The sequence below is a fragment of the Fulmarus glacialis genome, unplaced genomic scaffold (genome assembly GCF_000690835.1).
Source record: "Fulmarus glacialis isolate BGI_N327 unplaced genomic scaffold, ASM69083v1 scaffold9029, whole genome shotgun sequence".
Classification (NCBI taxonomy): Eukaryota; Metazoa; Chordata; class Aves; order Procellariiformes; family Procellariidae; genus Fulmarus; species Fulmarus glacialis.
The window spans coordinates 212-26981 of record NW_009235164.1 but is presented as its reverse complement, the minus strand read 5'-3'; the positions used below and the strand labels follow the sequence as shown (position 1 = coordinate 26981).

Here is a 26770-nt window from a genome sequence, read left to right as displayed (position 1 = left end):
AGAAAAGGAGGCTGAGGGGCGACCTCATTACTCTCTACAGCTTCCTGAGGAGGGGACGTGGAGAGGGAGGTGCTGAGCTCTTCTCCCTGGGATCCAGTGATAGGATGCGTGGGAATCGTTCAAAGCTGCGCCAGCGAGGTTTAGACTGGACATTAGGAAGCACTTCTTTATTGAGAGGGTGGTCAAACACTGGAAGAGGCTTCCTGGAGAGGTGGTCGATGCCCCAAGCCTGTCAGTGTTTAAGAGGCATTTGGACAATGCCTTTAATACCATGCTTTAACTTTTGGTCAGCCCTGAAGTGGTCAGGCAGTTGGACTAGATGATCATTGTAGGTCCCTTCCAACTGAAATATTCTAGTCTAGTCTAGTCTTTACTAGTGGTTCTGATTCAGATTTCTTTTGCATTGTAGAATATACCGCATAATTGTTAGGTTTCTTTTACACATGTAAATCAGTAGTCATTGTTAGGATGTAATAGATCTATAATAGACCCTTTTTTCCCAGAAAGCTTATATGAGATGCCTTTATTTTCCAAGCAATTTAATCTCAAAATTACTTGTCTTCTAGAAGTATGGTTTTTTTTCTTTTGTTTTTGTTTTTGATTTTTTTTTTTTTTTTTTTTTTTTAGCTGGTTTAAAGTTTAAGTCCAAAGAGAATTGTAGCTAGAGAAGGTGATAGAAGCTTTGGGGCATCTTCTGAAGGTGTTCAAATGCTTAGTGCTTCCTTATTTAGACTGAATTTCATTAATTGTAAAACCACTATTTAAACACTGAAAATAATGTGTATTTTCATCACCTTGCCGTACTGCAAAGCATGAGTTATATATGGCTTCACAAAGGTAACTTTTCTGACTTACTACTTCCAACGTTTAAGTACATAAGTAAGTATTTCTTCCTCAGGGTCTGTTGTGCTAGGGATTGTAGTTGGGAGGTGAATACATTGCCTCCACCAAAAGTTTTCTTGCAATAATGGCTTCACTTGAAATACCTAGTTGAAAAGGCCTTAAACAAGGATAACCAGTACTCAGAGTCTCTCTTTTTCTAGGGTAAATGGAAGAATTGTGACAGGCACTGTGAATGTTTCAGCTGTTACAGTGCAACGGAGGAAGAAAATCCTATATATTCTTTCCTTTTTTTTTCGCACTGTGATGATGGAAGAAATTGCTTATGAGCCATTTTTTTTTCTTCTGCATTTGGGCGGTAACTGTAGGGGAGTCCAGCTGACTGGTCTTGTTTGCTACAAGACAGGTGGCAACATGATTATGTAGTTACAAGTTATTGCTCTGTGGTGTCCTAAGTGGTTGGTTTGCCAGCTTATGGTTAACTGCATGCTCTCTTATGTATCTCTTGTTGCTACATCAGGTATGACTTTGGAGCAGGTTTAGACTCTGAGTTTTAAGGAGAACTGCTCATCACTTCAAGGTTATCTTGCTCAGTTCTTTTAGAGTTTTCTAGATCTTGTGATTGGCTATTTGCAGTTTGCTCTCCATTTGCCCTCGCATAAGCCCAAGGCTAGCAAAGAATGCTAATAGCATTTATTCAAAGAGTTCTGTAAATAAAGCTAAGAGAAGGTGAAATGACTTTTGGGAAGGAATAGGCATGGGTGCTATATATCTGAGGGTGAGCTCTTGAACATTTTTTTTTTTATGAACCAAATGTGTGGTGTTTTTAGTCCAAGGTTATTTGTGTGCCTGTTAAAAAGATACCCCTTGACGGCCATGTGGTGTTGCAGGTAGCATCCCAGTGCTACAGAGTAATTTTCAGATCTGCCATACTCTTAAGGTGTAAGCAGCTACATTTGAAGTCCACCACTGTGCAGTGAATGAAATGTCTCCTGCTGCTTCTCTGTGTAACATCCATCATCCTCACTTGTTATGAAGGCTAAATGACATGAAAGAGAAACTTTAAAACAAATTTTCCTTTGTTATGCTGCAACTTAATGTGCATGGATTTTCAAATTTAAGTATGAGTACAGGAACTTTGTTAATACAGCTAAAAGCTATTAGGAAATTCAATGGGTTTGTTCTTTTTTTTTTCCCCTCATTAAGGGTGGTAGGCATGTTGATTACGTGGTGGATCAGGTTGTGGGCAAACTGATAGAAGTGGTGAAAAAGAAGAATAAAGCTGGAGTTTCAGTGAAACCATTCCAGGCAAGTAACTTTATACAAAAATATTGAAAAAGATGAATGTGGTAATTTTGTTGAGTAAATTGGTTTCTATGTTTTCAACAGGTGAAGAATCATATATGGGTTTTTGTTAATTGCTTGATTGAAAACCCATCATTTGATTCCCAGACAAAGGAAAACATGACATTGCAGCCTAAAAGTTTTGGGTCCAAGTGCCAGCTATCTGAGAAATTTTTTAAAGCAGTAAGTAAAGCATATTTCTTTTTTCCTGTGAAGCAGGAATTGATGTACTGGATTGACTGTGTGTATGCTATGTAGCAGAAGATTAATTAGTGCATTATGGTACTCTAGTGACATTAGCATACTATGAAAATGGGATGGAGGAACTTCGGTTCATTCCTTAATAATGGAAGCAATGACTGTGTTTTTGCAGTTGCACTGGATTTAAAAGCGAGTTTCACCTGATCAGCTCATTTGTTGGAGATTCTGGTATTTATATTGGTGAAATGAATTTGATTCTTAAAGCCTAAACATAGGCCTTGACCAATTTTTTGTGTTAAAATATTTTTCTGAAGTGGAGAATATTGTCTATCTTATTATTTGATATTAGTCTTATTCTCTTTCACCGAAGTACAAAGAGAGGGAGGGAACATGTCACATTTACTTATTTTTCCAGTAATCAAGGAAATGCAAAATTGTGGCTGTAATATTCAAAGTGATCGTTATTCTCAGGCAACAAGTTTAGAAATTTTGGCTGTAGACAGGTTAAGAATTGCTACTCTAAATTAATGTATTAGTAGAAATACACGGTAGAGGTTTTTCCTCTACTACATTTTTATGCAAGGAAGGAAAAGTAGAATTCTGCTAGCCAGAACTCATTATACTAAGTCCTGTTTAGTACCAGTAGCATAACTGGAACTCCAGTACAAAGGAGAATGGTGCTGCTGCTAGTACTCTTGGCATCAAAACTTAACTTATTGTATAGTGTTTTATTCTTCTAATTCTGTTTTGCTGGTGACATTCTTGTAGAACTTACAGGAAAAAATAACACAACACAGTCTTGTATTCATTCTTCAGATTTTGTTTTATGCGTTTTATTTCTATCAATAGGTTTGATTTACAGTGCTTCTAATATTCCCAGAAGTAAGCATTGATCTCCAGAGGTGTTAAATGTGCAGCAGAATCTCTAACCAATGAGTGCTGTATTATGGGGGGTAATGAAAAGCCAAAGCTCACAGTATTTTGCTTCACCTGTATTTTCTTTTGATGTGAAACCAAACCTAAAGCAGTTTTAGTTTAGAAAATATGCTATATGTTATTTTTTGCTGCAGATGTGTTTCTTAAAATGTTATCAGTTTCTCAAATGGTTGATGTAGGGTCTTATTCTTAGATGGTTTTGGTTGTCTTTCAGCCATTTTCAGTCATTTCCAAAGAAACTTTAAATGGTCATAAATATCCCATAAGGTTACTTTTTGCTGTAAAAGTCCAGGAAGCAGGTGCTTAATACCTAAAATGTCTCAGCGCATCAACCACACAACATAAGACAACCTCTTATTAGGTCTCAGTCCTCTTTTCCTCCTTCCACCAATTATACAAGGGGTGGAAAAGAAGCTGTGTGAGTGTTGTGGTTTGGGTTTGTGTGCATAAAATGCTAGACAGTAAGGTTTGTGTTAATTCCTTGACCTTTTATATGTTGCAGTTTTTTAAATTCAGAGGGCTTTGAGAAACAGTGTTAGATCAGTGACTTAAAATTGAGAGAGAAGAATCTGCTCTGTGAAGCTTTACTTTTCTCATCCACAATTCTGATCTATTGCTTATAGGCCTCTAACTGTGGTATCATAGAGAGTATTTTGAATTGGGTCAAATTTAAGGCACAAACTCAGCTGAACAAAAAATGTTCATCGGTGAAACACAGTAAAATCAAGGGCATTCCGAAACTCGACGATGCTAATGATGCTGGTAAGAGCACTTATTTTTAATGTCTTTAATGTTTCATAGATTTTTCACAGATGACATAATTTTAAACCTGACTTTATTTCACATCCTTATGTATATTTTTTAATAAAAATCTTTCTAGTTTTCTAAACTTTCTAAAGCTAGAATTAAAGCATGATAGTGAGTTTGATATTAGGAACACTGTGCTCTCTAGGGTAGAGAATTAATAACGCTGAACAAAAGCAGCCGTCAAGTTCCATATTGAAAGAGCATGTATTTTCTAATTGAGGTTTCCAGCTAAATAGTGTTACCAATATTCTATTTTGGAGGTGACTAGTCTTCTTGACCTTTCTAATATAAAAAGATCAGAATCTTTATAGGGTCACAAGCCATAGGAAGTAGATCACGTAGTGTGCAGACTTGAGGGAATGGTTCAAGAGAATTTTTCATGAGATTTTAAATGCCATTAGGTTCCTGTCTGGGGATATAGGGCAAACTGGCAATCTCTGCTTGCTTGCTTCCTAGCACAGATAGGAATCAGGATCAGCTGGCAATCTTTGTGCCAATAGTGATGGGATTGGAGTTGTCCTTGAATTATTTGAGGGGCATATATGACTAAAGAGCTTGAAATGTTGCCAGTCTGTGTTAATGTTAGTTGATTTTTAATACATCCTTATATTAAGCAAAGATAGAGAATAGCAATGAAGTAAGTGGGTGGGTTAAGTAGGTAAAAGCATGTAAGACTGGTAAAGAGGCTTATTTTTTTTTGCGCTCCAGTGTTCAAGTCAAAGATGACTTGATGAGATGATGAGTTCTGTTTAATTTTCCTCCCTTTCTTTTTGATTCCTTGGGCTTAGGTTATTAATTTTTTTTATTGAGTTTTCTTCAGTATTTTATTACTTTTCCAGTTATTCAGATGTCTTATTTTGCCTCAAAAGTTGATAATCATGTTTCCTTTAACTAGTGTTTTGCTTGTGGAATTTGTATTCCTTAGTCAGATGCATGTTCCTGGTATTTTTCTTGCCTAGAAGATCGTGTGCTTGGAGAAATGCTTTGTTTTTATGGATATCAAGCCTATTGCTCATAAATAACATCATGAATGATTTCTGGATACACTTTCTTCATAGGTTTTTTTAGCTCTGCTTTGGAGACCAGGCTTCAAAATCACTTCTTACTCAGTTTTTTTCACTGAGGGTGAGGGGAAGGAAGAACCTCTAACAGGGGAGCTAATAAAATATTACATTGCTTTTCACCCTGAAACTTCCTCAACTAAGAAGGCATGTAGAGACTCATTTGGGCTCAACACTGATGCTTAAAGTTTTGCATGGCTTGGATCCCTGTTACCCAGGTATTTCTCTGCTGCCTAGTTATTCTTACACGGGGAGCAGGAACCCTGCATCTCCCAAGGAGGCTTACCCAGGTATTGGTTAATTGAAGATCTGGAACATACTAGATTTCTCACATTGAAGGCATTACACATTCGGGGTGAACACACAGGAAGGCAGCGGCATGCAGTTTCTGAATACAACATGTGTTGTCATATTCACACTAGGCCTGACTTTCTGAAGTGTTATATATACTGGCAGAGATGTTTTAAATTGGAGGATCATAAATAATACATTTAGTAAAAAGTTCTTTAGTCCTTTCTTTTTAAAGACTGAAGGTACCATATGGATCATCTGTTCGCTCTTGAAAATCAGTAGGAATTTTTTGTTCTTTTTGCACAAGAACTAAGCTAGTACTATAATCAGGATCTCTGACCTCAATAAAAAGCTGCTTTCGTTGAGAAAGGGAAGGCAGAAAATGATACAGAAGAGTGACTCCTTCAGCGTGTTGGTTGCTCTGCTCTTGAGAACTTGTCTCAATGAACTTCAGTTGGTAACTGCATCTGACTGAAAGCTTGATGTTTCTTAACATAAGGGGGAAAGGAAGTCCTGGTGCCATGGAAATTCTTTAATAAGTACACAGACAAAACACTGTAGAACTATCAATCTTTCTTTCTGTCTTTGGGATCTTAATAGAAAGGATTGGGGATTCTCAGGATCAGGTGAAGTAAGGACTGTACATGCTCCTTCTGTGTGTGAGGTGATGATCATTTCTAGGTCCAAGAAATTCAACTCTTTGCTGTATGAATGTTTGCTACACATGACTAAGCATATCGTGAAGAGTAACACAGTTAAAAATAGTCTTCTCAAAAGAATTTCAGACCTCCATATAAGCTGGAGAAAAGATATAACTGATGCATGAAGATATAGTTTCAGGGAGATTATTACTTCAGGACATTCATACATGTCACACAGAGGTTATCTGTAATCTGGCAGCAAAATACAGTAGTCTTATTTGAGGTAGTTATGTTTCAGGACAAATAAATATTTGTGAGGATCCCAGGAATTACACTTTCAGAAGCACCCCAATCAGATGAGGGAACAGGGTTGGCTTTGGTTTCTAATAGCAGGTGCCAGTAGTTGTTGGACTGAAATAGTCCAGTGCAGCTGGGAGAGAATAGTGTCTGGCCACAACCCGTCTGGCTTTAATTCTTCCTGTGGTTTTTAGATTTTATTTTTACTTCAAGAGTGAATTTGTAGCTGAGGTCCAGCATCCACAGGTTTCTTGGGTGCCAGGTCCACTGAATTTTTGAGTTAATACTTAGCAACAGGAGAGAGATGTATCTGTACAGTGATGCACTTGCTGCAGATTTCCTCTCCCGCTGAAAAGAATGAGGTACTGAGTCCTATACCTGGTCATTCTTGCTTTCTTGAGATCTTGACGAGGTATACATAGTTCTGTGGCTTGTTGGAGGAGAAGAGGTAGAAATGAAAGGAAAAATAAAGAACCAGGAATAGGAATATAGGATTGTAAGGGAGCAGCTAGATTACTAAATCTGGTGAAGCATAAAAGCATTCTTTGAACCTGCCAGTTCATGTAGTTTTCTCTTTGAGTTCTTTAGAGCTGTGTTCAGGAAAATACCTGGCACATTGCATTTCCATGAAATTAATTGCTAATGATTGCATCCATTCCAGAAGAAAGTGCACCTGGACGATATTCAGATGTGTTTTCTGCAGTTCATTTAGGAAAAAAAATTGGCTGTCATATATTCTAAACCAGCAGACTAGCGTTTTTCTTGGCATTTGGATTCCACCTTGCTGATAGCATGGTAGCTATTGATACCTTTTGATACAGTGTGAATAGCTGCCTAATTTAGATTGTATTAAGCCATATGTCTGATTCAGAAGACCAAAGATGTTGAATGTAAGTTCTGTATAATAGGAAGTGCGGGGTTGTTTTTACCTACCAGGCAAAGGCAAATCAAAATACCTATTTTAAATGCCAATATATTCAAAACTATCTTATTAACAGTAGGTGAGACTCAACCAGCTTGAAGGTTTTTTTCAGCCTTTCCTACCACTTGGCCTTGATAAAATAGCACAAATGCTTAATGAGCATTTGCACCTTTGGAAAAGGGTAGGTTCCTTTTTTGAGCCTGCTTATTATTTAGAACATCTATTCAACTATTGCACTTGCAATAAATAAAATACGCATCTCATACCAGTTTTGAGCACACTGGGCACACAGGCACCAAAATGCAGTATGTCTTGTAGAATCAAAATTACACTATTAGTAAAGATTTATTTCTTCTGTTTGAGAAATTTCTGAGAATGTTTAATAAGTGCAAATGTTCTCATCTTTTGAGCTTTTCTGTCAAGTTTTTCTTACCGTTGCCTGGCTTCAGCTGATGGACAATAAAAAAAGAAACCCCCAAAAATGTAATTTAATAAATTACTTCCGAAAATATACTGTGAGGAAAGGGGAGATGCAGAAGGGGAAATAACTCCTGTATATAACTCAGACATGCATAATGCATGTGTGTAAGAAATTTGCAGCTACAAAAATGAAACGGTAAAGGTACAGAAGCAATCTGTCTTTTTTTTTTTTTTTTTTGTGCAGACGTGTGGGGCCCATTACATAAGATGTGCCACCATTGCATCCCATTTTGTCTATTTTGCTCCTTGTTCATAGCAATCCATAGAATATTGCTCAGGGCAAGGATGCTCGTTGTGTAGTTTTAGTGGTATGGAAGGCCGTGCCTAAAAATAGAAATTCAGCCTATTTAAATTACCTGATGTAGAGTAGGAGGAATATTCATGACTGATTCAATTGTATTTGTATTATTTGAGTTTAAAAGTTACACTTTCTGGTTTTTTGCCTTGCTTCTACATTTTCCTGGACTGCAGGTGGTAAACATTCCTTGGACTGCACGCTAATATTAACAGAAGGAGACTCTGCCAAATCTTTAGCTGTCTCTGGCTTAGGTGTTATTGGTAGAGACAGATATGGAGTATTCCCACTCAGGGGTAAAATTCTCAATGTTCGAGAAGCTTCTCACAAACAGGTAAGTAGTCCTGTCATCTCCTTTTAGCTGACAAATGGATGTCTCCTGTTTTATTTTTGATTTCTAGGGTTACATCTTCATATTTTAATTTTTAATTTTTATTTTTTCATGAAAATTTTGTGGCTGGGATTTCATAAAGTACCAGCTACTTTAAAGCCTGGGATAAGCCTGGAAATATTAAGTGTAGTAGTACAGTACTGGGATATTAAAGTTCATTTCTTCACAAGTGCAAGGAAATTCTGCTATGACTCATATCAGCATTTTACATGAATACTTAAAAACCCTAAAATTTTATATTCTCTTCATTGCCATGTGATTTCATTGACTCCCAATGTGAGACAGTAGCAGCAGCATTACCCCATTGCATTACTTCTGCTGCCCTCCATACTTTGCCTATAATAAGAGTTGTGTTGCAGATGCCCATAGAAATAGTGGAAAGAGAAGGCAGCTTTGTGAGATGACTGTTTGTTACATGCACTTTTCGCCCTGCCTTCTGGACCCAAAGTGCTCTGGCTGTAGAGGAGAAAGGGAATGGTGCAGTCTTGAGAATTTGCATGTACAGAAGAAATATTTACAAGTGTGAAGGCTGCAAGGGGGCTGGGGATAAAAAGGTTATGAAGTTGAGATAGGGGTGCATTGAAAAAGTAGCCATAAAGCCCACCTAAAAAAGATAGGGATATTTCTGAATTTCTGCTTTTCACACTGACTGCAAAGATAACTTTTTTTAATACAGATTATGGAAAATGCAGAAATCAACAACATCATCAAAATAGTTGGACTACAATACAAGAAAAGCTATGAAGATCCAGAATCTCTGAAAAGTTTGAGATATGGAAAAATTATGATCATGACAGATCAGGTTAGTCTGAAATTCTTAGGTTTTAATATACAGAGCTTCTCAAAATGTGTTTTGCTGCAATTTGGTAGGTTACATTTTTGACCGTTATCACCTGCCTCTGTGTTATGACAATATGGATTTATTCGGAGGGAAGCCCTAATGTATGAGGTTTCTTTATGGGAATAATTTATCTATATGTTTTGGTTACTCCAAATGAACAACTGAACTTTGCACAGTAGCAGAGACGCCAAAGTAATAATAAAAACATGTATAAATAAGAATGCTTTTGATAACTCAAAAATATGTTGAAAGTAAGGACAAAAGGGAACAGTAGATGAGGTAGTAATGCTAGAAAGTCTGGGAGAGACAAGAATGTAGGCAATTATTTTTGGATAATCTCATGAAGTGTGCGTCTATTGTTCAGATTTTAGAAGTCTAGGAATCCTATGCTTTGGATATATCTGAAGCTTTGTTATTTTTTGCGCAGAGAGGTTAAGCTATCAAGCATCTTAACACCAATGAGAACTGTGGTCCAGGCTTGGCTTTCTTCCAGAAAGATTCAGCCCCATGGAGTCTGGGAGAGCTGTCTAGCTCTCAGAGAAAACATGCCACAGGCAAAGAAACCTTTGAGCGGCAACTGTGCACTTGGCTTGGAAGAGCTTTTTATTAGCTCAGGATAGTGCCATTCACAGGTGGCTATTTTATACCCAGGGCCAGTTTGGAATCCAAATTAAAACTAACCGTTCCCTTCTATGTTTTCTGTCAACAGACATTGTTTTGATGTATCCAGGCCAGTGAGTGGGTTTTTTGGTTGTTTTGGGGGATATGACATTTTATAAGATTGCCTCGTGTTTTCATGTTCTGGTTTAGGATCAAGATGGATCTCACATAAAAGGCTTGTTGATCAATTTTATTCATCACAATTGGCCATCGCTGTTGAAACATGGTTTTCTTGAGGAATTCATCACTCCTATTGTAAAGGTACGCATTCCATTAATGAGATTCTATTTATTACTTACAGTGCCACAGAAAGGTTGATTAGGTTTTTTTGTTTTTTGTTTTTTAAAGGCAAGCAAAAATAAGCAAGAACTTTCATTCTATAGTATTCCTGAATTTGATGAGTGGAAGAAACATATGGAGAATCATAAAGCATGGAAGATAAAATACTACAAAGGTTTGTTTAAAAACAAATAAGTGAACCTCATGGATCTAAAAATACGTAATAAATGGGTGCTATGAACTTTCATTTGGAGCTGTATCTTCTGTAATGATTTTATAATATTCCCAGTAAAATAAAAGGGGTAAAATAATAAAACTTAAATTTTGAATATGGAGTAATTATTTCCTTTTTATTGTACAGGTTTGGGTACCAGCACTGCTAAAGAAGCAAAAGAATATTTTGCTGACATGGAAAGACATCGGATCTTATTTCGATACGCTGGTCCTGAAGATGATGCTGCCATCACACTGGTAAGAACTTATAAAAGTGCTGCTATATGATATGTTTTCGTTTCCATTACTTACTGAAATGACACATGAGGAGGTCCTAACAGGGGTTTGTTTTTTTTTTTTTTTTGAGTAACTGAAAAAAATACTTCTGGGAGAGAAAACACATTTTGGAAAAGATTTTAAATTTGGAATAAGAGCTTTATCCACGCTACAAAATCAGCTCTACCTTCTGCTGAGTAGCTTTGATCAATTTTGTGTGGTGTGGGTATCAAGAAGCGTTACATTCAGACTTGCTTTTAAAGACAGAACATGCAAAAGAGCATTCTGAGTAAGGCAACAGAGCCCAAACAAATGATGTTTCACATCTACTTAGGGATCTGGATTTTGTTTCTGAGCAAGTAAGATCAGATGAATTATTTATTCATTGAAGATATATCAGTGTGGCATACATGTATTCATGCATGTGTTCTACATATTTGAATTTGAAATCTTTTAGATAGTTGTGTGCAGGAAGTTACTTGTGTTTCAAGTGGAAACTTGTGGAAAGTTTCCTTGTGGAAGGACAAAGGATGGAGTGTCTGGAACGAAGCTGTTTTCTCAAATGTTTCACCTTTTATCTACTTTAATTCACTATTTTAATCATAGGTGATATTAGAGAGAAAAAGAGGTAGGAAAGAAAAAATAAAAATGGGAAAATACTCATCTTAGACAAAACAACTTCTTCCTTATATAACAACTTTTTCCTTATACTGTGAATCTGGTCAAATGGTGTGTTTTTACTAACAGAAAGGTATAGTAGGTATCTGTTCTGCTGAAGAAAAACAGCCTGATGTGTCAGAAGTTATTTGTACCACTCATTTTACTTCTGCCCAAAATGCACTCAAATATAATCCGTGGTTCCCCATCCCAGAGAAGTGTGTTCATCTAGATAGAAAAGGAGTCTGTATATTTGCATATACATTAAACAAATTGGTGGAGAGGCCCTGAACTCCCTCGTTAAAATTCTGAGCTCTATTTCTGCAAATAGACCTAGGCTGATATCTCAGGCCATATAACCTGTTAGGGCTGATCCTCACAGCAATTCTGTCAATTTGGGATGAAACTAGTCATCTCTATTACACTGGGAACAACTACTGACTAGTACTGAAGCTGTTAACAGAAGCTTCACTTACACTCCTACACATTTTCTCTGCTGATAGCTATAATCCCAGCCCTAAGTTTACCTCTGGGCATAGGTGGTGTAAGATTATAGGCCTTACCGGGCCTCATGATAGCTGTAATCTAGGAAAGCAAAAATTATTCTGTATAACAAATTCTTCAGCATTCTGAAGAACTCTTTTGCTAGTAAATGAAGTCTTAGAATAGCAGTTTTAAGTGGAGAAAGAAATTCTATTCAAGAATAAATATTATAGAATAATTTTTATTCAAACTTTTTATTCTGTTAATTCTGGGTTTATTCTATTAAAATAATTTTTATGTTGATCCAGCTCTTGGTCATTTGTCACTTCAGTGGTCTAGAAAAAGTATTGATACACTGAAAGGAGCCAGAAGAAAACTGTAAGAATTTAGTCACGTTTTCACAAAAGCCTAATCTTAAGCTTTCAGATGTCTGACATTGTGAATTGTCGAACTTCATTCACAAAGGAAGTCAATCTGATGCAGAACAGGGTGATATCACTTAGTTCCTTTCTCAGAGAGTAAGTTACTAAGGTTTACTATTTATTATGTAATACCATGGTCTCCAAGGAAATGAAACTACTCATTGAGCTCTTTTGGAGTGCTCCAGTTAGTCTCCTTTAAAAAAGATAGCGCTGATGACTGTTGTCTTATGCAGGAGAGTGGTTGAAATCAGGACATGATGGAGTCTCTGTGTGTTATTCCTTGAGAAAAAAAGGCAGTACTTCAACAACTCACAAAATTTTCCCAAAGTAATTGAAACTTTGCTTAAACCACGTATTCAGTTTTTATGCATTCTCTTAGTCTTAGTCTTCTGGAGAAGAAACTCACTGAAGGGGAACTCTGTTTCTCTAACAGGACAAAGTCTTTCAGAACATTCCTGTGTCTTTTTGTAGTGATAAGTGATTACTTTAAAGTGACACCTTGTCATCATGAAGAAGGCGGCCCTCAGTCAGCTGGCCTAAATTCTGGCTTAGCCTTTTAATGAAGTGTCAATTTTGTCAAGTTATCTATTTTCTTGAGAGGACTAGGGCCAACCACTCAGGAATAGCTACAAATTATTGACATTCTGTGGCTGACAGAGCAAACAGGGCATGGAGAGGACAAGAAGAGGGTGGCGTTTTTTCTAATACCTTCAGTTAATTTTCTTGATAACAGCTGGTCATAGTTCAGTCTAAATGATGAACCAAACCTTAAAATTATTTGGGGAAGGATCCCAACACCTTTAAATTTGTGTATCAAAGGACAACTCTGATGTGAAGAGAGGAATAAGAATGATAAGATTTGTCTAAATGTGTACAGATTTCGGGAAAGTAATATAAATTTAAATTATGATCAGTGAGATATGTCAGTTCGAAAAACCTTGTGCAACAATGTCCAAAAGGTCATGTGCTTGTACTGCTGCTTAAACGTAAGCATTAGTTATATGGATTACCTTGTCCCAATAAGTATTATTGAAGACTTGGTCAGGTAGTGCAGTACACTTAAAATTCTGACTAAAGTAACATACATTCACACAAACATATATATGCTGATAATTTAGTGTACTTGGAATCTTTTCAGGCCTTCAGTAAGAAGAAGATTGATGACCGAAAAGAGTGGTTAACAAACTTCATGGAGGACAGGCGACAGCGTCGGCTACATGGCCTTCCTGAGGTGAGTCCTAAATAATAGTAATAAATCTGGTGGGTGAGATTTAAATGGAATGTAGTTTTTGTATTGAATGAATAATGTATGGTTTTTTTGCAGCAATTTTTATATGGTACAGCAACAAAACATTTGACTTACAATGACTTCATTAACAAGGAGTTGATCCTTTTCTCAAATTCAGACAACGAGAGATCTATTCCTTCCCTTGTTGATGGTAAGCTGATAATTCATCATGATTTGTTGGAATGTTCCTCCTTATTTCTGGTTTTTAAACCTGTGATTTGTATTGGAAATCAATGCATTCAAGTAGCAAATATAAGAACTTTTATATTTTTGTTTGTTATCATTCATATGCTAAGGAATTGCCATGTTCCTTCTGTGAGGAAGTTGAAGCTGTTGCTGTGCAGCCTTTTTACTTAACCAGACCTATTCCCTATACCATAGAAGTGCTTTGTTTCTAGTCAAACTGTCAGAGAAAACAAGCCTTTTAAGTGCTTATAATAATTAAAATTCAAGTCAGCAGATGAAGATGCAAATGTTTTCTCCCTTCAGTCTTATACCACAGGCAGTGTTTTAAGCGTTACTAACTTTTCCTGTAATCTTGCTAGAGTTCTGTCAATCAGGTTTGCTAACTCTCCCCTTGCAATAGCATGAACATTAAAAGAAGCGGCTTACTACACTACAGCTTCATTTGTAAAACTGTCTGCAGACAGCAGGAGCAGGAATTTCTGCTTATATTATTGACAGTATGCATATGCTTACTAAGATATGGAAAAAAGGCCTTGAGGTTTCATGGGGGTGAGGGGGAAAGCCCATATATCTCCACTTTCCAGTACATCTTTTACAGGGGAAGTGGTCAGCCTTCTTTACACTACAGACCCATACCATATTCATGCAGCAAGAGTTTTTTATAGTTTAGATGAGAAAGTGGAATAGTTCACAGGTGGATAGGGGTAGTAGCTTCCTGGTAGGATGGATCTCCATCTCTGCTGCAGAATGAGGCTGGGTTAGGTACGCAGATACATCTCTAGGGAATCAAAGATGTCAGTCTTTGTTTCAGCTTCTCCAGACTTACTTTCTCCCATAGTTGGGTACTTGGATTAACTGGTAGTCTCTACGCAAACATTTCATATTTTACTGCTCCGGAGGAAGATTTGCTATAGAGCTGCATGTTTCAAGAGGTCATTGTTCCTTATAACGTAGTCTACCCTGACTGCTTTCTCAGAAACAGCAGAATGATTTTGCTGAAACTTAAAATAAAGAACGAACTTGCAGCAGATAACTGTTTATTTGAACTGAAGTTCTCCAAGATTGTGTCTACAGAAGTGTAAGAAGGGAACATATTTGTTTATTTATTTATTTGTGAATGTGTAATATAATGTATGTATTTATAATATTATACATATTATATATAATTGCTATCAGTGTTACACATATAATATTAGGTAAAACACTATACCTATGTAGTATACACTATACATATGTAGTATGTACAGTGTTATACATATAATATTTTACATATTTTATATATAATCGCTATCAGTGTTTCTGCCAACTTTGGCTATAATTCTGCATTCTGGGTTTTTTTTTCAGGTAGTACTCTAGCAATGGTTTTTGTTCTTCAGTATCATCAGGTGATATATAACAGGCTAGTCTGGTGGCAAATCTCAGAAAAAATGAAGAGGAAGAACATTTTGTCTATCTCTTCACAGTTACTAGTTACCACTCTTGCTCCTTGGTGATTCTCCTGTGTAAAGGAAATCCTTTAAGTATGTTACATTCAATAGATCGTTGGTAGGAAAACATGACGCAGGCCCATTATAAAGAAAACTGGATGTTACGTATTTAAATGAAATGGAGATTGGAGTTAGTGTTGTCTTTTTCAGTTTTTGCTCTTACATTTGACCCAGGTTAGTAATGGTAACACGTAGCAATATTTTAGTGCATTTCAGAAACGTATGGGAATTATAACTCTGAATAGATCAACAAGCATGATCTAGAACTGGTTATCAGTTCTAGATAACATGCAGAAAAAATTATGCAATCCCTTCCACACAGATGTTGTACTTAAAGTGTGCCTAAATAATAAAAATAAATCAGGAGATCAAAGAGACTGTTGTCCTTCTTAAAAGTTTAAAAGATCTAAAAGGGAGACAAATAACATATCTTTTTGTTGAATTTTAATGAGTCTTTGAGAAATTCACACAAAAAGTAAAATTTCAGTGTCCTTTAAAATACATGTAAGCTACAGTTACATTTGTCACTGATGAATTTGTGTTGATATTCTTAGGAAAAAGATTTTGCTGGGTAGGCTGGAAAGAAAACTCTTGACTTATGGAAGCTGTACGTTTAGGATAAAGTTGCTGTTTATTAGAATGACGTACTGTATGCTGCATAGTAATGATTGGCTGAAAGGGTTACATTTCCACTTTTCTGGCAACTTTTTCAGTTTGGTAAAATATTTTTTAATATTTTAAAAAGAACTGAGATATTAATTTGTTATTTGGTTAATATTACAGTGTGAATTTGTTTCCATTTAATGTTTAGGCTTCTTTTGAGAGATTAGAAATTATAATAAGGCAAAACAGGTTTCTTACTTAAAGACATGCTTGTGTATGTGTTGAAAATGGGATATTCTTCTTAATAGGTTTAAAACCAGGGCAGCGCAAAGTTTTATTCACTTGCTTTAAGAGAAATGATAAACGTGAAGTAAAGGTTGCTCAGCTGGCTGGTTCTGTTGCTGAAATGTCAGCTTATCACCATGGGGAGGTGAGTATGAAGGATGGTAAAGTTGTGAGGATTTTTAGCCTATGTAAAATATTAGGTAAATGTTTACTGTATTGAAATTGCAAACCTATTGACTATGTAAGTCTACTAATCACAGATTTACTTTTAAAGAAAATGAACCAAACATTATATAGCTTAAGACAGCATATTTCTGTTATTTCCAAGTCTTTGTGCACAGTGGTATCCCAAATAGTTTGTGGGTTGTGGCAAAATAGTAGATAACTAATTACCTAGGTAACTTCTAGATTCTCAAATCATAGGAATATAGGAAATATGTACTAGGACAATTTTTGTCTTAAACAAGAAATATAGTCTTTTAAGGTAAGAACAAGAGATACTGTTCTTCAAAAACCTGATACAATGTTGGAACAAAGATTATTACTATCTCCTGTTTTGTTTGTATTTATCCGAAATATTGGCAAGAGTTGCCGTATTGACAGTCTCTCTCCATGCCTTCTTCTCTCTCTTTAAAAGCAACGAGTAGTAGTTTGTGCAGTAGTAAGTGCAGTCAGTCTGTGCCCCTTTCATTACTCCAGAAAAGTGCTTTAGAAAAAATGGAGAAGCCCAGGGTTTTTTCCTAAGCATAGAATGTAAGGACACTTAAATCAGGGAGGCAATGTGGCTGTGGAAGAGGAAGCATTATGTTTTGCCAGCAGCTCTTGTAATACGTTTACAACATTCCTTTCTCAGGAAGACTACTTTTTTGAAATCGAGTTCAGGTTAGTCACACAATTTTGGGGCATCAAAAATATATTTTATTCGCTGATTAGGAAAGACTATCTCTTCTTATACTTACTACTTACATGAATATGTATTTTCTTGCAGCAAGCGTTAATGATGACTATTGTCAACTTGGCTCAGAACTTTGTTGGCAGTAACAATGTTAATCTGCTACAACCTATTGGGCAGTTTGGTACCAGGCTTCATGGTGGAAAGGATGCTGCCAGCCCTCGCTATATTTTCACCATGTTAAGGTAAACACAAATGTAAAGTTAAATGCATGCTTTTAAAAAGTCTTGTTATTAAACTAATCCTTTCACAACACTACATTTTTTTTGTGGGAGAGGAGTGGGGAAGGATAGGAATATTTTGGTAGAAGCTCAAATTCTGCTTTACATCTGTAAGTGTGTTTTTGTACATGGATTTTTTGATGATTTTCCATCCATAGAAATGTTGTGGGGATTGTAGCTTTTAAGGAATTGAACTTTGAATCATAAGGCTGAAGACTAAAAATGTAGATCGCTCAGATTAGTTACTGATCTTAAATTGTGTCTTCTTGCAGAAGTAGCTTTCAGTTTCCCTGTTCTATTGTGAAACTGAATAGATTTCACACTGAAAGTGTATTGCTACCTGGTGATAAGTCCTGCAACTCGGCATAGACTTGAAAGTTGAGACGGATTCTTTTCCTTTCAGATGAGTTTCTTCATATCAAGCTAAATTACACATACATAATTATAATACATAATAATAATACAATAATATACATAATTATAATTAATAATGAAGACCTAATTTAATGATGCTGATTTTTCACAGCTAATACCTTGAAATTCAATTTGGCATGCAGAGTGTTAGAATGAGTTCCTTAATGTGAATTACAGTATTTTTGTAAGTTATGTTGCTGCTTTTATTTCCTAATTTCAGTGTGATATTTTGCCTAAAATTCCTTGTAGTTTCTTCTTTTCCTCTAACTGTAAACTTTGTACGTAAGTATCAGGTTTTATTCCCTTTCTCATATATGTTCTTTCTGTAGCAACCCAGTTTTGTACATTTTCCTTTTTGTATGAGGTGCTGGAAATCATATTCACCCAGGACAATGTTCTAGATGAGCAAAAGGAGTCACCAGTAAAACCACTGTAGAATTTTCAGAGACTGCTAGGCCTACAATTAAGCAACGAAGTTTTGCAACTATTTGCATGCTGTATTGCTTTATTACTGGGTGACCTACTGTCACATTGAACTGTGTCTTCTGAATGCTTCAAGGAATGATATTTTTGTAGATGTTAAATGTCATCAATTACTAGTGTATTGTGTACATGTGTTATTGTGGAGGAAACAAACATGATCTGTTATGAACACACTCTTCCATTGGGAAGAACTTCCTTTTCTCAGGAGGTATGTACATTGTATTTTCAGCTTCAGAATGGCAAAGAGAAAGGAATACATGAGAAATATCTACAAATAGATCATATCTGGTCCCATGGACTGTTAAGGCATTATGTACTTTACTTACTGGACTTCAGATAAACAGTTTTCTTCTTTTTCTTTTTTAAAGCCCTTTAGCAAGGCTGCTTTTTCCATCAGTGGATGACAACTTGCTTAAATTCCTTTATGATGACAACCAGCGTGTAGAGCCTGAATGGTATATTCCCATCATTCCTATGGTTTTAGTAAATGGAGCTGAAGGAATTGGTACCGGATGGGCTTGCAAACTTCCAAACTACGATACCAGAGAGATTGTAAACAATGTCAGACGAATGCTGGATGGCTTAGATCCCCACCCGATGGTAAAAATAGTAGTATATACTGGTATTTTATATGTTTGCTAAACAAACCTTATTTTGTACTTACAAATTTAATTCATATCACTCTAGAAATCCTTGATTATTGGAACAACTGAGTTGGATTGTCCCAGTAATTTTGTCTGGGAGCTTTACTTGACTGTTGGGATGAGGCTGGGGAAGTTCACCTTGAAGCAAAAACAATGCAGTTTGTATTTTTCCAATTACTTCAGAGAACTTTTTCTTCAGTCTGCTGACTGTAAGCCTTCACAGTTGCAAGTCTTACAGGGTAGTTATGACATGGCAGTAGAGTAAAAAGTTGAGGTACTACTACTTATCTTCAGCCAAACTTAACATTTCCTCTGTCTTGCCTGAATTGTACTTTCTTTTATATATCTGTAAGCATAGGAGAAGATATTGTCACTGTTCAAGAAAATCAGCAGCTTCTGAACTGCATCTAGCTTCTGTTCTTTTATTTAAAATTTTATACAAGTTTTGGAAGTGGTGTGTACTTGAAAAAATTTGCACAGGAAGGATAGCTGGGTGAACCCAGAATATCTGTAACCAACAGATGAAATACAGATAATGTAACCTTTACTTTACAACTACGGATATTGCTACTTTGCTGCGTTTACCAAGTCATAGAAGCAGAAACATCTTTTCTTCTCTTTTTAGATCACAATTCACTGAGTGTGCAGTATCAAGTTTCATGACATAGTGAATTTCCTTTTGCAAATTCTTGGGAACAATGAATAGATTTTTTTTTTTTTTTTTTTAAATTAATGCAATCCATTGCCCTTCCTTTAGGATTCCTAGGCCTTCTGTGTAGTCTCACAGTCAATTGAAGCTTCACTGTGGTTGAAAGAGGCAGTTCTGCCTCCATCTAGCTCCTTTCTGTATGCTGGTATGTGTTTGTGGCTGCATGGTAAGCTGGATAAGGGAATCAATTCAGTTAAAAAAAATTCCCCACCCTGTTAGTTACTTTTTAAACTGGATGGGTTCCACTATCTTTGCCAAACAGCACAAGAATGAAAAAATGGTTAGGGGAGGTAGCACCACTTCTGTAAAGTTACTGTGAGACTGGGGTGTTAATCTGCGTTCTGTCATGCCTTATCTGTGCTTGCAGTTTTCTTTAAAAAAGAAAAAAAAAAAACAAACAAAAAACCCCACAAACAAAAACCCACCACCTCACTGGGTTCAGCTGCATCTTCTTAATCATGTGTCTACTCTGTAGATGTTAAGATACTTGCTCCTGTCGCTTGCATGTGTGTATTCAGTTTTTTATGTAGTATTTTTCCTGACTTAAGATTTTCACAGGCATGAGAGGCTGGTTGATGGATTAGTGCAATATAAAGTGATAGCTGTATGGTGTATGGGAAACAAATGTTTTTCCGACGTTTTATTATAAAGATTGTTACCACTTTGCTGTTTTTTTCAATTTCAGCTCCCAAACTACAAAAACTTCAAAGGAACCATTCAGGAACTTGGTCAAAACCAGTATGTAGTCAGTGGTGAAATATTTGTGGTGGACAGGAACACAGTAGAAATTACAGAGCTTCCTGTGAGGACATGGACCCAGGTACATTACAGTAAAATACATTTACATAAAAACAAAAAAACCCCAAAAAGCTCCTTATTAAATTATTTAATCCTACATCCGGATGAACTTTTAATACAATTTCTGATGATTATACATACATGGAAGGGAACATGGTTTCATTCTTTTGTGTGCCTTTGTAGAAGATGGTTTTCTACTTGTGCCATCTACTGTCCATACTACAAAGAATACCTGCTTCTCCTGTTGAATTAATATTTAATTCCCTTTTTCTTTTGAGTAGACTTTTCTGTCCTCTTTTATACTGGTTCTGTAAATTATAACTGGTATCAGATGTAATGCACAAAGCTTTGAAATCTTATGTTGTTCAGTTGGCTTAAGTAATTAGGGATTTTAAGAAGTGTTTCTGGTTTTTGCTACCCTATTTTTAATAGGTGTACAAAGAACAGGTTCTAGAACCTATGTTGAATGGGACTGAAAAAACTCCAGCATTAATTTCTGACTATAAGGAATACCACACTGATACGACTGTGAAATTTGTTGTGAAGATGACAGAAGAAAAACTTGCACAGGCAGAAGCTGCTGGATTGCACAAAGTTTTTAAGCTTCAAACAAGTCTTACTTGTAATTCTATGGTAACTTTTTCATGTTTGGCTATCAGAATCCTTACAGTTGCTTGTTATAAACTCAAATGTTTTGGTAGTGTACTTTGGTACTTGGTATTGAACAGTGTATTGTGTATATGAAATTGTTTGAATTGTAGAAAATAGTAGTGATGACAAATATTAAGTCAATATGGATCAGCAAATCCATTTTAGTCCTGATGAATCTTTCAAATCAAATTAGACAGGCTCAGGGTGGTTGGTTTCCTGTAACTGAAAATTTCCTGTGTAGCTAACCAAAATTGGTTAATGTAAAGTAGATCATACAAATAACTTTCTGCCCTATTATAATTAGATTTGAGTTTTAAACTTGAGACAAGTTACATTTTCAAAATTGCGCTTTATGCAGGACTATTACTCCTCTATTAGGAGTTAAATGATCCAATGTTTCCACCAACATAAATCCCATTTTAGGTTGTAAGGTATAGAAAACACTATCCTTAAGCTGCTGAAGACGTAATAGTGATGTAAATTACTTACATGGTTTATTCTGCTTGAAGCAGGATGGGAGTAAGAATGCGAGTAAATGTATGTCTGTCTATTGCGAGAGGGATTTGAATTGTAAGATAATTTCTGCCAGAATATTTCCTAACAACCTGTTTTTACAGAGACTGAAAAAACAATTCTACTTTTTTTATGGCAGATACTACTTTCAGATATTATCACGAAGCGAAAATACCATTACTGTTGCTATTATTATATAAATCAAAAGCTATGTGAAAATAGATTAAAAATAAATTAAAGACCATAGAACTGGAAGACGAAAAAGGCCTTGCTTAAGCCATTTTGTAGATTATGCTTGAAAAGCGAATCTACCAAATCAAGGTGATACTATTTCTCACAGGTTTAACCAACCACATGAACTACTGTGAGAATCTGTCTTCAAATTAATGTTTAATAGAGTACAAAAAGTTTTGCAGCTTAATACTGCATTTTCTGCCTACTGAAATAAATGGTAAGGGCTGCTTTCTGTGTATGTGTAGGAATTAATCTGCCCTAGTGTAAGCATCTCAAAGTTACGTGAGCTAGTTGTGGTTCACCCAACTCTCAAATAGGTACTTCAGATGGATGAATTGCCTCTAGAAGGGCTTATTTCTTTCAGTTGGCGGTAGAGGGCGCCTAGGGTGACCAGTTCACCTATAAATGTCTAAACTGGAGATATCAGAAGTCAGGCAGGATTGATTCCACCTATGATGTAAAAATGATTTCTTACTTTGTTAGTGCTTGAACTTGAAGGGTGGCAGTTTTCACAGATGAAAAGTGGCAGATTTCACAGCTGAACTGAAAGACTGTTAAAGATGCTTTTCAACTGTGAATCATCAGGTGCTACTGAACTTGTGCTTTAATATTTAGATAAAATTAGTCATTCAACTGAATTCAGGCATATTTCTCTATATAGCTGTCTTCCTGTTCGAACGTGTTACCATAAATCTCATCTTAAATCCACTTGTGAATAAAAATAAAATCTATCCAGCTATGTGCTGTGTAGTTCCATAGTAAGTTTTGAGTTCACAGTCTTCAAAATACCACTTTTTGTATGGTGCATGTGTATGTGCAATAGAAATAAACTCATACACAAAGGTTAACAAAGTTTGAATTATGCAATCTCTCTCAAGCAGTATATTATGTATTTTATAGGTGCTATTTGATCATATGGGATGTTTAAAGAAGTATGAAACTGTGCAAGACATCTTGAAGGAGTTCTTCGATTTGCGATTACATTATTATAGTTTACGCAAGGAATGGCTTGTGGGAATGTTGGGTGCAGAATCTACCAAGCTTAACAATCAAGCTCGTTTCATTCTAGAGAAGATACAAGGAAAAATTACCATAGGTGAGTAAATGCAAGTTAGAATTGGTAACAATGGGGGAAAATCTGGAAATTATTTAAGTATAGTAGAATGTACTTGCATGTAAGACATTTATTTTCATGACACTGATTTTTTTTTTTTTCTTCCCCCCTCCCCCCCCCCCCCGGGTTTTGTGTGTGTGTCTTGTAGAGAACAGATCAAAAAGAGATTTGATTCAGATGTTAGTTCAGAGAGGTTATGAATCTGATCCAGTAAAAGCCTGGAAAGAAGCACAGGAAAAGGTAATAATCTGAAATCTCTGGATATATTTGATGTTGTTAATGTTATAAATTATATTCATTTGTTCAGATGTTTGTTTTCTGGTAGTCTAACTTAATTTATAACACACATAACACTTTAAAAAGACTGTTCATTACTCCTTATTGGCTTCCATTTTTAAAAATACATTAAACTTGTACAAAAATATTGTCGCATAGTATTGGTATCATATATGGATAATTCTTAGAAGAAAACTAGATAATACAAGTCTGAAAATGAGAATGCAGAGGATTGAATTTCTTAACATACCCAAATCAAAACTGGCAACTTGATTTCTGACTGGCTGATACATAAAATGCTGCGTCAGTTACCCCACACATATAACTGATTTTCCCCTTATTATTTATTTGTTGTATGATTGCAAAAATGTAATTATTTATTTTCTGTAATGAAACATGAATATTAGAAAGCTATGACTTTTGAACTTGCTTTAATAAATTTGACCTTGACCTTATTTCTGCTTTTTTAAAACCCAAGAGTTTTTTTATTGTTCCAGAAGAGATGTGTGACAGGCTTAATTTCACGCTTTACCATGGAAAGATGAAACTAATGATTAAGTAATCCAGCTATAGAAGGTCACAGGAACACGGCCTTTTGGAAAGGTCCAGAAAAATGTTAAGGTTATTGAATCTATGAGGGCACACCTTGCTACTCTATGATGATGCTTTGGAGCAGTGTTACAGTTCATGCATAGAGCTAAGATTATTAATACTTGTAATTGTGAATATTTCACTTTAGGCAGCAGAAGAGGAGGACCCACAGAACCCAAATGATGATGCTTCCTCTGCTTCTGGCTCAACTTCTGGCCCTGACTTTAACTACATCTTAAACATGTCTCTGTGGTCACTCACGAAAGAGAAAGTAGAAGAGTTAATTAAGCAGAGAGATTCAAAGGTTGGTACACCATGGAAGGCTTGTTCTGCAATGATACAGTAATTACTGATGTGTCGAATTGTGAATGTCCAGTTTCGATAGTATTTACTTTAGTTGTAACCTCGTAACTTACATTCTATATACTACTTTCATGTTTTAGGAGAGGGAACTAAATGACCTTAAAAGGAAATCTTCTTCAGATCTCTGGAAAGAAGATTTAGCAGCCTTTGTTGAAGAGCTTGAAGTATGTTTTATTTTACATATCTTTCAAAAAATATTACATTTAAATTAATTTAATTAAAAGCATTAATTAATTGCAAGTATTAAAATTTAAGCAAAAAATAATAAAAAATACCACATTTTGGATTAAAAGCAGATAGACCCCCAAATAAGTGGGAGATCAATATTGGGTATTTGTGTTCCTAGTTGTGTTCCTCAGGAATTGTCTCTTGCATCTATACAATTCAATGTTTTTTCCAAGTCAGTGATGATAAAATGACCAGGAGAAAATTTGTTTTCAGATGACAAAAAACTGGGAGTAGTAGCTGGTAATAGTAATAATTATAGTAGTTCTACATGATCTAATTGGTTGTGAGGCAATAAGTATTGTCAAATGCAAAGCTGTCGATGTAGGAACAAAGCGTGTAGACCGTAAGTACTATATGAGGGGCTCTTACTTTGCCTCATCAGTAACTGTGGAAAAAGGTGAAATCCTATTGGTGGTTAACTTGCTGAGCCTCAGCTTTAAATGTTGACTGAAAAGGGCTGATGTAATCTTTTGAAGTGACACAGGATAATAGAAATAAGACGTTTGTTTTATTTCTCTGTGTGTTCGTGGTACAGCTGCAATTGGAAGTGTTCTGTTCGGATGTCTGTATTTCAGCTATATGTTCATACTGTGAAAAAAGTTGATTAAAGGACTGGAAAATGTACCTTAAAAATGATGCTAGAAACCAGCTGCTTAAATTAAATGCTGAAATACTGAAAAGTTACATCATACATACATACATACATACATGAAAAGACACATATATGAGAAGTAGAAATTTGATAAAAGAAAGATTTTCAGAGTCCAAAAGTTTGTGCTCATTTAATCTTGAATAAAAGTGTAGGTTTTAACTGTACAGGGTAATGAAAAATTTACCACGATTAAGTGGTTGGTTTTCTGCTACTGGAAGGTGTGTTACAATTCAAGTGAGAATTAAGGGAAGTCTTATGCTCCATGTTAAAAGGAGATGAATCTTAAATAATCACCATGTTGCACTTTGTCCTCATTAAAAAAGAATGTGTTCCCCCCACCCCGCCCCGCTTATTTGTTAGAAAGTAGAAGCACAGGAAAGAGAAGATGTTTTGGCTGGCATGGTGGGCAAACCAATAAAAGGCAAAGTTGGTAAACCCAAGATGAAGAAACTTCAGTTGGAAGAGACCATGCCGTCACCATTTGGCAGAAGAATAGTTCCACAGATTACATCTGCCATGAAAGCTGATGCCAGTAGGAAATTGCTGAAAAAGAAAAAGGTAAATCAAAACTATTGCTATAGTTAGGTTATTTATTATTTAACTGCTGTCGTTTTCTAATCTGGTAGCATAAATTCAAACTGCTAGACCTCATTAATGCTGTATTTATACTGTTTTGCTGACCTAATGCATGAAGGAGTTAATACTGGATTTCTTTTACATTTGCAAGCCTCTTGTGACTACTTATTGTTCAGGTGTTTTTATTGAGATTTCTTCTTTCCAAGACTGTTCAACAAATGTCAATATACTAGTCTATTTTCATTTATTATCTTCTACAAAACTATTCCAGTTCTATGTTGAAATATAAAGGTGTAATTTATTTTGTTTTGCCCAACTTTTTTATATTTATAGGGTGAAACTGATTCTCTAGCAATAAAAATGGAATTTGATGAAGAATTTGGTGGTGTGCCAGCTGAAGGTGGTGGGGATGACTCACTAAATACATCAGCCACAGCAACTAAAACCCCTAAACCTAAGAGAGAGAAGAAGGAGCCTGGTAAGATCCTTACACAGTCATAGTTAACCTTAGCTGTGTATACTGATTGGGCATTAAATATATTTTTAACACACAGTGAGAAGGAAAATATACCACAATAATCACTATTTCATCTGATTCTCTTCCCTAAAGAGATATGTGGAAAGTACTCGAAAGTACTCTGCTGAAATTTCTGTTATGTAAGCTGCTTTTCTGGGGTGGTGGATCTTAACGTTTTCTACATTCGATTTTTTGGGAGGTCTAAATCTTTGAATTTTTGAGTAGAAAAATAGATTATTTTTACATAATTAAACTAATTCTGTGCAAACTGGCATTTCTAGTTTGCATGCTCTCTGACGTTCAAGGACATGGCACTCGCCTTCAGTCTGAGTAATAGTATAGATGGTAAAACTTGATTAAATAAATATATTTTCCTATTGACATACTCAGTCATTCTGACTTTTAAAAAGTTATGCATATTATGGCTTGGCAGATTAACCAATGTCTATGCTAACTGTCCTTTTTCCTCTCTTAGAAGGGATTTATTATTACTGTTTGAGAAATACATAGTAATGGGGGGGCATGTGGTGGGTTGACCCAGGCTGGATGCCAGGTGCCCACCAAAGCCGCTCTATCACTCCCCTCCTTAGCTGGACAGGGGAGAGAAAATACAACAAAAGACTCGTGGGTTGAGATAAGGACAGGGAG

At 35.8% G+C, this 26770-nt stretch overlaps 1 protein-coding gene across 1 annotated transcript in view; it reads left to right on the top strand.

Annotated features, from left to right (window-relative positions):
* Positions 1 to 26083, top strand: part of TOP2B (topoisomerase (DNA) II beta 180kDa) — a gene marked incomplete at its 3' end in the record, with an annotated part of 38568 nt that extends 12485 nt beyond the window's left edge. The window contains exons 8-28 of the mRNA XM_009585908.1: positions 2047 to 2148; positions 2230 to 2367; positions 3945 to 4083; positions 8292 to 8449; positions 9183 to 9308; positions 10158 to 10268; positions 10356 to 10461; positions 10648 to 10757; positions 13476 to 13568; positions 13662 to 13776; positions 16210 to 16335; positions 17179 to 17323; positions 18625 to 18856; positions 20295 to 20429; positions 20840 to 21040; positions 22706 to 22901; positions 23068 to 23159; positions 23950 to 24090; positions 24230 to 24317; positions 25394 to 25587; positions 25939 to 26083. Coding sequence (XP_009584203.1) covers positions 2047 to 2148; positions 2230 to 2367; positions 3945 to 4083; positions 8292 to 8449; positions 9183 to 9308; positions 10158 to 10268; positions 10356 to 10461; positions 10648 to 10757; positions 13476 to 13568; positions 13662 to 13776; positions 16210 to 16335; positions 17179 to 17323; positions 18625 to 18856; positions 20295 to 20429; positions 20840 to 21040; positions 22706 to 22901; positions 23068 to 23159; positions 23950 to 24090; positions 24230 to 24317; positions 25394 to 25587; positions 25939 to 26083 — 2893 coding nt within the window. The remainder of the gene's footprint in view (positions 1 to 2046; positions 2149 to 2229; positions 2368 to 3944; positions 4084 to 8291; positions 8450 to 9182; positions 9309 to 10157; positions 10269 to 10355; positions 10462 to 10647; positions 10758 to 13475; positions 13569 to 13661; positions 13777 to 16209; positions 16336 to 17178; positions 17324 to 18624; positions 18857 to 20294; positions 20430 to 20839; positions 21041 to 22705; positions 22902 to 23067; positions 23160 to 23949; positions 24091 to 24229; positions 24318 to 25393; positions 25588 to 25938) is intronic.
* Between the last annotated feature and the right edge of the window lie 687 nt (positions 26084 to 26770).